At 46.7% G+C, this 13,198-nt stretch overlaps 1 protein-coding gene across 1 annotated transcript; it reads left to right on the top strand.

Moving 5' to 3' along the window:
- The first annotated feature begins 595 nt into the window (after positions 1-595).
- On the top strand, positions 596-2,954 carry LOC123146914 (cytochrome P450 72A397). The gene is made up of 5 exons (XM_044566175.1): positions 596-942; positions 1,068-1,291; positions 1,384-1,628; positions 1,886-2,270; positions 2,354-2,954. Exons 1-5 carry the CDS (start codon positions 651-653, stop codon positions 2,777-2,779), a joined length of 1,572 nt encoding a protein of 523 aa, XP_044422110.1. The 5' UTR covers positions 596-650; the 3' UTR covers positions 2,780-2,954.
- The last annotated feature ends 10,244 nt before the right edge of the window (positions 2,955-13,198 follow it).

Here is a 13,198-nt window from a genome sequence, read left to right as displayed (position 1 = left end):
TTTTTTGAATTTTACGAACATTTTAAATTCATGGACAATTTTTGGATTTTATGAACATTTTTTTGGATTTGGAAACATTTTTTGAAATCATGCAAGCTTTGTGAACATTTTTTTTCAAATTTGCAAATATTTTTTGACCCGAGAGCATTTTTTTCAGTTGAGCGAATATATTTTGAATTCGTGAGCATTTTCTAAATCCGTGATCAGTTTTTGAAATTCACGAAAACTTTTGACTTCATGCAAATATTTTAAAATTCACGGATATTTTTTTGAATGGGGTGTACTATTTTCCATCTTGGAAAAGAGCACGCCATTTTGGAATATATCCTCCGTATGTAGGAAACGTGCTTTGCTTGTGCCTCGCCGTCGGACAAAGAAAAGGGCCGAAAAAGCGATGCAAATCAGCGCATCCGTTGAACGGACTTTTAACCTCGAGTGCAGGTGTACGAGGCCGGGCGGATCCCAAGAGTTCACGGCGGCTTGCATGCGCTGCACCTGGACTTCCACGTCGTGCTCATCGCCTTGGCTCTGACCGCCGGGCCAAGATAATTCAACCCGCCACCCAGGTCTCATCTTAGTCTTCTTTTTGGAGCTGCCCATATACAGAGACTGAGCGAGAGAGACGGGTTCATTCATCGCAATCTCACGGCATGGACACTCTCGGCTCGCCACCATGGAGCATGCTCTGCGCTCTCGGGGCCCTGCTGGCCGCGCTGTGGTTCGCGGGGCGGGCGCTGGCCGGCGCCTGGCTCGGCCCAAGGAGGGTGGCCCGGGCCCTGCGGTCCCAGGGCGTCCGCGGCACGTCTTACCGCTTCCCCTCCGGCGACATGAAGGAGTACGTGCGGCTCCTCGCGGCGGCGTGCTCCCAGCCCATGCCGCTGTCCTCGCACGCCGTCGCCGCCCGCGCGGTGCCGTTCGACCATGCCATCATCAAGCAACACGGTAATTCAATTAATTAACCGCCGTCCCCTCTCAGGTAGGCGGCCGTACGTCGTACGGTGTTGGTGATTGATCTCCGTAATTTTGGCAAAGTACTCCTACATGAGAAATCATCGGGATTGTTTCAGGCAAAGTTGCTCTGACATGGTTCGGTTCGGAGCCGAGGGTGGTGGTGGCCGACCCTCAACTGTTCCGGGAGATCCTGTCGAGCAAGCAGGGCCAGTTCGGCAAGCAGAGGTCCATCCTCGGGATCGAGCGGCTCTTGGCCAACGGCCTCACGACCCACCAGGGCGACAAGTGGGTCGCCCACCGTAGGATCATCAACCACGCCTTCCATCTCGAGAAGCTCAAGGTGTCCGTCATGTCACTCCTCACCTGACTGAACTCATTGACCCACACGCACATCGTACTAACTTCCAGGCTAATCGGGATTGGCTTTTGCAGAGGATGTTGCCTGCTTTTGCAGACTGTTCTAGTGAACTTGTGCGAAGATGGGGAAGCTTCATGGGGCCCGGTGATGCGCAGGAGATAGATGTGTGGCCAGAGTTTCAGAATCTGACGGGCGACGTGATATCCCGAGTGGCGTTCGGGAGCAGCTTCAGTGAAGGAAGAACAATCTTCCGGTTGCAATCGGAACAAGCACATAATGCTGTCAAGATGGCAAACGTGATGTACATTCCAGGTTACAGGTCAGCTCATACTTGCATTTCGTGTATTGCCTGAGTACACGTAGTAGTCTGCAATTTGCTAACTGGATTGCTAAATTTCAGTCGACAAGTCTCGGTCGATTCTATATTCGTGAGATCATACGCGGAGATTAATGCAAAGAAAAATTAAAATATATTCTTTATTCTTTTTTATATTTTCTGTCGCATGACCGAGACTTGGTTAAGTCCCAGTCAACTGAGATCTAGTCACACCCGTTGTTAATATTCTTATTATGCAGATTCCTGCCAACAAAACTCAATCGAAGAATGAAGGCAAATGCCCGTGAGGTCGAAGTACTCCTGAAAGGCATAATTATGAAGAGGGAGAGGGCGATGAAGGATGGCTATGCTGACAACAACGATCTACTAGGCGTGATGATGGAGTCCAACATAAAAGAAAGCCAAGAAGCCGGAAGCTCCAAGCCGATGATGACCATCGACGACATAGTAGGTGAGCTGAAGCTCTTCTATTTCGCGGGCATGGAGACAGCCGCGGTGCTGCTCACATGGACAATGGTCGTGCTAAGCATGCATCCCGAGTGGCAGGACCGCGCTAGGGAGGAGGTTCTTCGTGTCTTTGGGAATAACCAGCCAGATTTTGAGGGCATAAACAGGCTGAAAGTCGTGAGTACATTACAAGAGAGAAGGTTATGCAATTTCTCATTGAGTTGCCACTCTGAATTTGTCTATCTTCTTTGTCGGTGCAGGTGACAATGATATTGCATGAGGTTCTTAGGCTATACCCACCGATTCTTCTTCTTGGTCGGGAGGCGTATAGAGAGACAGAGCTGGGAGGCGTCACATATCCAGCCGGCGTAACGTTTGCGCTGCCAATTGTGTGCATTCACCATGATCCAGATGTGTGGGGAGAAGATGTCGATGAATTTAAGCCGGAGAGGTTTGCGGAGGGCATTGCCGGCGCATCCAAGAACTCGCCGGCGTTCTTTCCATTTGGCTGGGGACCGCGGATATGCGTTGGGCAAAACTTTGCATTGCTAGAGGCCAAGATGGGATTGAGTGTGATCCTGCAACACTTCTTGTTTGAGCTCTCACCATCTTACACGCATTCGCCTTGCCCGGTCTCCACTCTACAACCCCAGCACGGTTCACAGATTATGCTCACGAAACTCTAAGAATTAGCAGCTATTACTAATTAGCATCCGGACTCTGGACAACCATGGACATTGAGAATAGTCAGGGATTAGGGTGGTGATCCTGGGAGAGATGTATGTAGTATAATGGTCCTGATGTTTACATCGAAGGCGACATGCACACATCTCATAAATATATATTTTCAATAAAGTGTAATATGTCAATGTCAAACACATCACTGGTGGAGCAACATCAGCACCGGGGCTGGAGCAAAAATGAAAACTACTAGAGTATATGTTGCAAGAGCAAGATCACATGAACCATCCCAAATTAATCATATAAAAATAGCTAAATAAAGCGCCAATATATGTGCCGATGCTACTACTCCAACCTTTTTCTTTTTAGAGGAAAGTAGCTGTTACTCGTTTTTATCTGCTGCTACTATAATAATGCTAACATTGCTGGCTTGCACGCAGCGAACTGTGACTCAAAGTCAGTTACTTGCTGTTGCACGTAGCTTAATTATTTGTTGGTTGTACTTGCTACTATTTGCCAACCTGCTGGAAAATTGCAATACCGTTGATTGGTGAACGACTTACAATTCCCTCATCAACTTTCAAAAGAAATCATGGTTTGATCAAGTTCGGGTCGGGAAAAACCAGGTGGGCGGCCATGCGGCTGTCGTCTCCAACGGCAACGGGGCCACCTTCCCGTCCTTCATGCTGTACACGCCGGAGTGGAGCTCCTCGCTAGAGTGGCAACATCTTCTATCCCGTTTGGATTCGGTTAACTTGACACAAGGGAGGGATGTGTTTCGTTGGAATCTCACTATATCTGAATCCTACACAGTTAACTTTATGTACCGTGCACTCTCGCACTCAGAGGTTCCATTGGATAACGATAAACTAATATGGAAATCAAAGATGTCACTAAAAAATAAGATTTTCATGTGGTATCTTCGGAAAGGAGTTGTGCTAAGAAAAGACAACCTCGCTCGACGCTAAGAAGTGTAGCTTTTGTACTCATGACGAGACAATTAAACACCTCTTCTTTCAGAGCAAGTTCGCGCGTTCTATATGGCCAATCATCCAAATAGCATCCAATTTGAATCCACCAACAAGTGTTGCCAGTATATATGGTCACTGGTTTGATGGAATACCAAATACTTTTAGTACGCTAATACGGATGGGAGCGTCTGCCTTATTATGATCGCTTTGGCTATGTAGAAACGATTGTGTTTTTAATGGCAAAACCTCTTCTTCTATGCAGGTTATTTACCGTTGTACGCACTGACTTCGTATGTGGTCTATGCTACAGCGAACGGAGTATCAATCGATGTTCAAGGCGGTGTGTATGCGGTTGGAGCGGGTGGCCAGGGAGGTTTTTACCCAACATGGGTGGCAACATAATCTCCGGATTGGTCCACCTCCTCCGTCGACATTGGCATAGTTTTGGACTCATATGGCTTCATTGTTCCCAACTTGTCGCTTATATATATATATATATATATATATGCTAGACTCTTCGTTAAGGCTGTGTGCATCTTAGCTATGCAGAGGCCGGGTGTCGCTCGTTATGCTTTGAATCCATTGACGGTGTCCTGGACTAGGGGGTACTCATTACATCATCTCCCGATCAGTTGGATTGGGTCGAGGACCCCCATGGCCGTTTACTCATGGGCCAGTTCGGACAGCCGAAGACATATACGACGAAGATTTCACATGACTTGGTGATCAAGACAAGGACTTCTCTCCACCGACATATTCGACTAGGACTCTTGTTATCCTAGGCCTCTGGTATGTTATATATGTTGGGGAACGTTACAGAAAACAAAAATTTTCCTACGGTTTCACCAAGATCCATCTATGAGTTCATCTAGCAACGAGTGATCAGATGCATCTACATACCTTTGTAGATCGCGAGCGGAAGCGTTTAAAGAACGGGGATGAGGTAGTCGAACACGACGTGATTCAAATCACCGGAGATCCTAGCACCGAACGGACGGCACCTCCGCGTTCAACACACGTACGGTCAGTGTAACGTCTCCTTCTTCTTGATCCAGCAAGAGAGAAGGAGAAGTTGAGGAAGATGGCTCCAGCAGCAACACGACGGCGTGGTGATGGTGGAGCTGCAGTACTCCGTCAGGGCTTCGCCAAGCACTATGGAGCAGGAGGAGGTGTTAGAGAGGGAAAAGGAGGCAACCAAAGGCGTGGTTGAAAAGCCCTCCTTCCCCCACTATATATAGGAGGGCCAGGGGGGCACCGGCCCTAGGAGATCCAATCTCCTAGGGGGGCGGCAGCCAAGGGGAGGTTTCCCTCCCCCCCAAGGCACCTAGGAGGTGCCTTCCACTAGTGGGACTCTTCCCTTTTGTGAACCCTAGGTGCATGGGCCTCTTGGGGCTGGTGCCCTTGGCCCATGCAGGCCAAGGCACACCCCCTACAGCCCATGTGGCCCCCGGGCAGGTGGCCCCACCCGGTGGACCCCCGGGACCCTTCCGGTGGTCCCGGTACAATACCGATAACCCCGAAACTTGTCCCGATGGCCGAAATAGCACTTCCTATATATAATTCTTTACCTCCGGACCATTCCGGAACTCCTCGTGACATCCGGGATCTCATCCGGGACTCCGAACAACATTCGGGTTACTGCATATACATATCCCTACAACCCTAGCGTCACCGAACCTTAAGTGTGTAGACCCTACGGGTTCGGGAGACATGCAGACATGACCGAGTCGACTCTCCGGTCAATAACCAACAGCGGGATCTGGATACCCATGTTGGCTCCCACATGCTCCACGATGATCTCATCGGATGAACCACGATGTCGAGGATAGAAACAACCGCGTATGCAATTCCCTTTGTCAATCGATATGTTACTTGCCCGAGATTCGATCGTCGGTATCCCCATACCTCGTTCAATCTCGTTACCGGCAAGTCACTTTACTCGTACCATAATGCATGATCCCGTGACCAGACACTTGGTTACTTTGAGCTCATAATGATGATGCATTACCGAGTGGGCCCAGTGATACCTCTCCGTCATACGGAGTGACAAATCCCAGTCTTGATCTGTGTCAACCCAACAGACACTTTCGGAGATACCCGTAGTCTACCTTTATAGTCACCCAGTTACGTTGTGACGTTTGGTATATCCAAAGCACTCCTACGGTATCCGGGAGTTACACGATCTCATGGTCTAAGGAAAAGATACTTGACATTGGAAAACTCTAGCAAACGAACTATACGATCTTATGCTATGTTTAGGATTGGGTCTTGTCCATCACATCATTCTCCTAATGATGTGATCTCGTTATCAATGACATCTAATGTCCATAGTCAGGAAACCATGACTATCTGTTGATCAACGAGCTAGTCAACTAGAGGCTTACTAGGGACATGTTGGTGTCTATCATTCACACATGTATTATGATTTCCGGATAACACAATTATAGCATGAATAAAGACAATTATCATGAACAAGGAAATATAATAATAATGCTTTTATTATTGCCTCTAGGGCATATTTCCAACAGTCTCCCACTTGCACTAGAGTCAATAATCTAGTTACATTGTGATGAATCAAACGCCCATGGAATTCTGGTGTTGATCATGTTTTGCCCTAGGGAGAGGTTTAGTCAACAGATCTGCTACATTCAGGTCCGTATGTACTTTACAAATATCTATGTCTCCATCTTGAACATTTTCACGAATGGAGTTGAAACGACGCTTGATGTGCCTTGTCTTCTTGTGAAACCTGGGCTCCTTGGCAAGTGCAATAGCTCCAGTGTTATCACAAAAGAGTTTGATTGGCCCCGACGCATTGGGTATGACTCCTAGGTCGGTGATGAACTCCTTCACCCATATTGCTTCATGTGCTGCCTCCGAGGCTGCCATGTACTCCGCTTCACATGTAGATCCCGCCACGACGCTCTGTTTGCAACTGCACCAGCTTACTGCCCCACCATTCAAAATATACACGTATTCGGTTTGTGACTTAGAGTCATCCAGATCTGTGTCGAAGCTAGCGTCGACGTAACCATTTACGACGAGCTCTTCGTCACCTCCATAAACGAGAAACGTTTCCTTAGTCCTTTTCAGGTTCTTCAGGATATTCTTGACCGCTGTCCAGTGTTCCTTGCCGGGATTACTTTGGTACCTTCCTACCAAACTTACGGCAAGGTTTACATCAGGTCTGGTACACAGCATGACATACATAATAGAACCTATGGCTGAGGCATAGGGGATGACGCTCATCTCTTCTATATCTTCTGCCATGGTCGGACATTGATCTGAGCTCAATTTCACACCTTGCAACACAGGCAAGAACCCCTTCTTAGACTGATCCATATTGAACTTCTTCAATATCTTATCAAGGTATGTGCTTTGTGAAAGACCTATGAGGCGTCTTGATCTATCTCTATAGATCTTGATGCCTAATATATAAGTAGCTTCTCCAAGGTCCTTCATTGAAAAACTCTTATTCAAGTAGGCCTTGATGCTATCCAAGAGTTCTATATCATTTCCCATCAAAAGTATGTCATCTACATATAATATGAGAAATGCTACAGAGCTCCCACTCACTTTCTTGTAAACGCAGGCTTCTCCATAAGTCTGCCTAAATCCAAACGCTTTGATCATCTCATCAAAGCGAATGTTCCAACTCCGAGATGCTTGCACCAGCCCATAAATCGAGCGTTGGAGCTTGCACACCTTGTCAGCATTCTTAGGATCGACAAAACCTTCCGGCTGCATCATATACAATTCTTCCTTAAGGAAACCATTAAGGAATGCCGTTTTGACATCCATTTGCCATATCTCATAATCATAGAATGCGGCAATCGCTAACATGATTCGGACGGACTTCAGCTTCGCTACCGGTGAGAAAGTCTCATCGTAGTCAACCCCTTGAACTTGTCGATAACCCTTAGCGACAAGCCGAGCTTTATAGATGGTCACATTACCATCCGCGTCTGTCTTCTTCTTAAATATCCATTTATTTTCTATGGCTCGCCGCTCAATGGGCAAGTCAGTCAAAGTCCATACTTCGTTTTCATACATGGATCCTATCTCGGATTTCATGGATTCTAGCCATTTGTCGGAATCCGGGCCCGCCATCGCTTCTTCATAGTTGGAAGGTTCACCGTTGTCTAACAACATGATTTCCAAGACAGGGTTGCCGTACCACTCTGGTGCGGAACGTGTCCTTGTGGACCTTCGAATTTCAGTAGGAGCTTGATCAGGAGTATCTTGATCATCATCAGTAACTTCCTCTCTAGTTGGTGCAGGCACCTCAGGAACATTTTCTTGAGTTGTGCCATTTTCTGGTTCAAGAGGTAACACTTCATCAAGTTCTACTTTCCTCCCACTTACTTCTTTCGAGAGAAACTCTTTCTCTAGAAAGAATCCATTCTTGGCAACAAAGATCTTGCCTTCGGATCTGAGGTAGAAGGTATACCCAACAGTTTCTTTAGGGTATCCTATGAAGACGCATTTTTCCGACTTGGGTTCGAGCTTTTCAGGTTGAAGTTTCTTGACATAAGCATCGCATCCCCAAACTTTTAGAAATGACAGCTTAGGTTTCTTCCCAAACCATAATTCAAACGGTGTCGTCTCAACGGATTTCGACGGAGCCCTATTTAAAGTGAATGCGGCAGTCTCTAAAGCATAGCCCCAAAAAGATAGCGGTAAATCGGCAAGAGACATCATAGATCGCACCATATCTAATAGAGTGCGATTACGATGTTCGGACACACCATTACGCTGAGGTGTTCCAGGCGGCGTGACTTGTGAAACTATTCCACATTTTCTTAAGTGTGTGCCAAATTCGTGACTCAAGTATTCTCCTCCACGATCTGATCGTAGAAACTTGATTTTTCTGTCACGTTGATTCTCAACCTCACTCTGAAATTCCTTGAACTTTTCAAAGGTTTCAGACTTGTGTTTCATTAAGTAGATATACCCATATCTACTCAAATCATCAGTGAGGGTGAGAACATAACGATAGCCACCGCGAGCCTCAACACTCATTGGACCGCACACATCACTATGTATGATTTCCAATAAGTTGGTTGCTCGCTCCATTGTTCCTGAGAACGGAGTCTTGGTCATCTTACCCATGAGGCATGGTTCGCACGTGTCAAATGATTCGTAATCAAGAGACTCTAGAAGTCCATCTGCATGGAGCTTCTTCATGCGTTTGACACCTATGTGACCAAGGCGGCAGTGCCACAAGTATGTGGGACTATCATTATCAACTTTACATCTTTTGGTACTCACACTATGAATATGTGTAGCATTACACTCGAGATTCATTAAGAATAAACCATTCACCATAGGAGCATGACCATAAAACATATCTCTCATATAAATAGAACAACCATTATTCTCGGATTTAAATGAGTAGCCATCTCGAATTAAACGAGATCCCGATACAATGTTCATGCTCAAAGCTGGCACCAAATAACAATTATTAAGGTTTAAAACTAATCCCGAAGGTAAATGTAGAGGTAGCGTGCCGACGGCGATCACATTGACCTTGGAACCATTCCCGACGCGCATCTTCACCTCGTCCTTTGCCAGTCTCCGCTTATTCCGCAGCCCCTGCTTTGAGTTACAAATGTGAGCAACTGCACCGGTATCAAATACCCAGGAGCTACTACGGGTACTAGTAAGGTACACATCAATTACATGTATATCATATATACCTTTTGTTTTGCCGGCCTTCTTGTCCGCTAAGTATTTGGGGCAGTTCCGCTTCCAATGACCACTTCCCTTGCAATAAAAGCACTCAATCTCGGGCTTGGGTCCATTCTTTGGCTTCTTCCCAGCAGCTTTCTTGCCGGGCGCGGCAACTCCTTTGCCGTCTTTCTTGAAGTTCTTTTTACCCTTGCCCTTCTTGAACTTAGTGGTTTTATTCACCATCAACACTTGATGTTCCTTCTTGACTTCTACCTCTGCTGATTTCAGCATTGAAAATACCTCTGGAATGGTCTTTTCCATCCCCTGCATATTGAAGTTCATCACAAAGCTCTTGTAGCTTGGTGGAAGCGACTGGAGGATTCTGTCAATGACCGCATCATCCGGGAGATTAACTCCCAGCTGAGTCAAGCGGTTATGTAACCCAGACATAGTGAGTATGTGCTCACTGACAGAACTATTCTCCTCCATCTTACAGCTGAAGAATTTGTCAGAGACTTCATATCTCTCGACCCGGGCATGAGCTTGGAAAACCATTTTCAGCTCTTCGAACATATCATATGCTCCATGTCTCTCAAAACGCTTTTGGAGCCCCGGCTCTAGGCTGTAAAGCATGCCGCACTGAACGAGGGAGTAGTCATCAGCACGTGTCTGCCAAACGTTCATAACGTCTTGGTTCTGTGGAACGGGTGGGTCACCTAGCGGTGCTTGTAGGACATATTCTTTCTTGGCAGCTATGAGGATGATCCTCAGGTTCCGGACCCAGTCCGTATAGTTGCTGCCATCGTCTTTCAGCTTGGTTTTCTCTAGGAACGCGTTGAAGTTGAGGACTACGTTGACCATTTGATCTACAAGACATATTGTAAAGATTTTAGACTAAGTTCATGATAATAAAGTTCATCTAATCAAATTATTCAATGAACTCCCACTTAGATAGACATCCCTCTTCTAGTCATCTAAGTATAACATGATCCGAGTTGACTAGGCCGTGTCCGATCATCACGTGAGACGGTCTAGTTAACATCGGTGAACATCTTCATGTTGATCGTATCTTCTATATGACTCATGCTCGACCTTTCGGTCTTCTGTGTTCCGAGGCCATGTCTATACACATGCTAGGCTCGTCAAGTCAACCTAAGTGTTTGCATGTGTAAATCTGTCTTACACCCGTTGTATGTGAACGTTTGAGTCAAACACCCGATCATCACGTGGTGCATTGAAACAACGAACTGTCGCAACGGTGCACAGTTAGGGGGAACACTTTCTTGAAATTTATTATGAGGGATCATCTTATTTACTACCGTCGTTCTAAGTAAACAAGATGCAAAACATGATAAACATCACATGCAATCAAATAATAATAGTGACATGATATGGCCAATATCACATAGCTCCTTTGATCTCCATCTTGGGGCTCCATGATCATCTTGTCACCGGCTTGACACCATGATCTCCATCATCATGATCTCCATCATCGTGTCTCCATGAAGTTGCTCGCCAACTATTACTTCTACTACTATGGCTAACGCGTTTAGCAATAAAGCAAAGTAATTTACATGGCGTTTCTCAATGACACGCAGGTCATATAAAAAATAAAGACAACTCCTATGGCTCCTGCCGGTTGTCATACTCATCGACATGCAAGTCGTGATTCCTATTACAATAGCATGAACAACTCATACATTACATATAGATCATGCATCATTCATCACAACTTTGGCCATATCATATCACAAAGCACTTGCTGCAAAAACAAGTTAGACGTCCTCTAATTGTTGTTGCAAGTTTTACGTGGCTGAAGTAGGATTCTAGCAAGAACGTTTTCTTACCTATGTGAAAGCCACAACGTGATTTGTCAACTTATATTTACCCTTCATAAGGACTCTTTTCATCGAATCCGCTCCAACTAAAGTAGGAGATACAGACACCCGCCAGCCACCTTATGCAACTTGTGCATGTTTAGTCGGTGGAACCGGTCTCACGTAAGCGTACGTGTAAGGTTGGTCCGGGCCGCTTCATCCCACAATACCGTTGAAGCAAGATAAGACTAGTAGCGGCAAGAAAGTTGACAACATCTACGCCCACAACAAATTGTGTTCTACTCGTGCAAGAGAACTACGCATAGACCTAGCTCATGATGCCACTATTGAGGAACGTTGCAGAAAACAAAAATTTTCCTACGGTTTCACCAAGATCCATCTATGAGTTCATCTAGCAACGGGTGATCGGATGCATCAACATACCTTTGTAGATCGCGAGCGGAAGCGTTCAAAGAACGGGGATGAGGTAGTCGAACACGACGTGATTCAAATCACCGAAGATCCTAGCACCGAACGGACGGCACCTCCGCGTTCAACACACGTACGGTCAACGTAACGTCTCCTTCTTCTTGATCCAGCAAGAGGGAAGGAGAAGTTGAGGAATATGGCTCCAGCAGCAACACGACGGCGTGGTGATGGTGGAGCTGCAGTACTCCGTCAGGGCTTCGCCAATCACTATGGAGGAGGAGGAGGTGTTGGAGAGGGAGAAGGAGGCAACCAAAGGTGTGGTTGAAAAGCCCTCCTTCCCCCACTATATATAGGAGGGCCAAGGGGGGGCGCCGGCCCTAGGAGATCCAATCTTCTAGGGGGGGGGCGGCCAAGGGGAGGTTTCCCTCCCCCCCAAGGCACCTAGGAGGTGCCTTCCACTAGTGGGACTCTTCCCTTTTGTGAACCCTAGGCGCATGGGCCTCTTGGGGCTGGTGCCCTTGGCCCATGCAGGACAAGGCACACCCCCTACAGCCCATGTGCCCCCCCGGGCAGGTGGCCCCACCCGGTGGACCCCCGGGACCCTTCCGGTGGTCCCGGTACAATACCGATAACCCCGAAACTTGTCCCGATGGCCGAAATAGCACTTCCTATATATAATTCTTTACCTCCGGACCATTCCGGAACTCCTCGTGATGTCCGGGATCTCATCCGGGACTCCGAACAACATTCGGGTTACTGCATATACATATCCCTACAACCCTAGCGTCACCGAACCTTAAGTGTGTTGACCCTACGGGTTCGGGAGACATGCAGACATGACCGAGACGACTCTCCGGTAAATAACCAACAACGGGATCTAGATACCCATGTTGGCTCCCACATGCTCCACAATGATCTCATCGGATGAACCACGATGTCGAGGATTCAAGCAACCCCATATGCAATTCCCTTTGTTAATCGATATGTTACTTGCCCGAGATTCGATCGTCGGTATCCCCATACCTCGTTCAATCTCGTTACCGGCAAGTCACTTTACTCGTACCGTAATGCATGATCCCGTGACCAGACACTTGGTTACTTTGAGCTCATAATGATGATGCATTACCGAGTGGGCCCAGTGATACCTCTCCATCATACGGAGTGACAAATCCCAGTCTTGATCTGTGTCAACCCAACAGACACTTTCGGAGATACCCGTAGTCTACCTTTATAGTCACCCAGTTACGTTGTGACGTTTGGTATACCCAAAGCACTCCTACGGTATCCGGGAGTTACACGATCTCATGGTCTAAGGAAAAGATACTTGACATTGGAAAACTCTAGCAAACGAACTATACGATCTTATGCTATGTTTAGGATTGGGTCTTGTCCATCACATCATTCTCCTAATGATGTGATCTCGTTATCAATGACATCCAATGTCCATAGTCAGGAAACCATGACTATCTGTTGATCAACGAGCTAGTCAACTAGAGGCTTACTAGGGACATGTTGGTGTCTATCATTCACACAT

This window comes from Triticum aestivum, chromosome 7A, assembly GCF_018294505.1.
Source record: "Triticum aestivum cultivar Chinese Spring chromosome 7A, IWGSC CS RefSeq v2.1, whole genome shotgun sequence".
Lineage (NCBI taxonomy): Eukaryota > Viridiplantae > Streptophyta > Magnoliopsida > Poales > Poaceae > Triticum > Triticum aestivum.
Note: the sequence above shows the minus strand (reverse complement) of the source record. Positions and strands in the feature narration are given on the sequence as shown.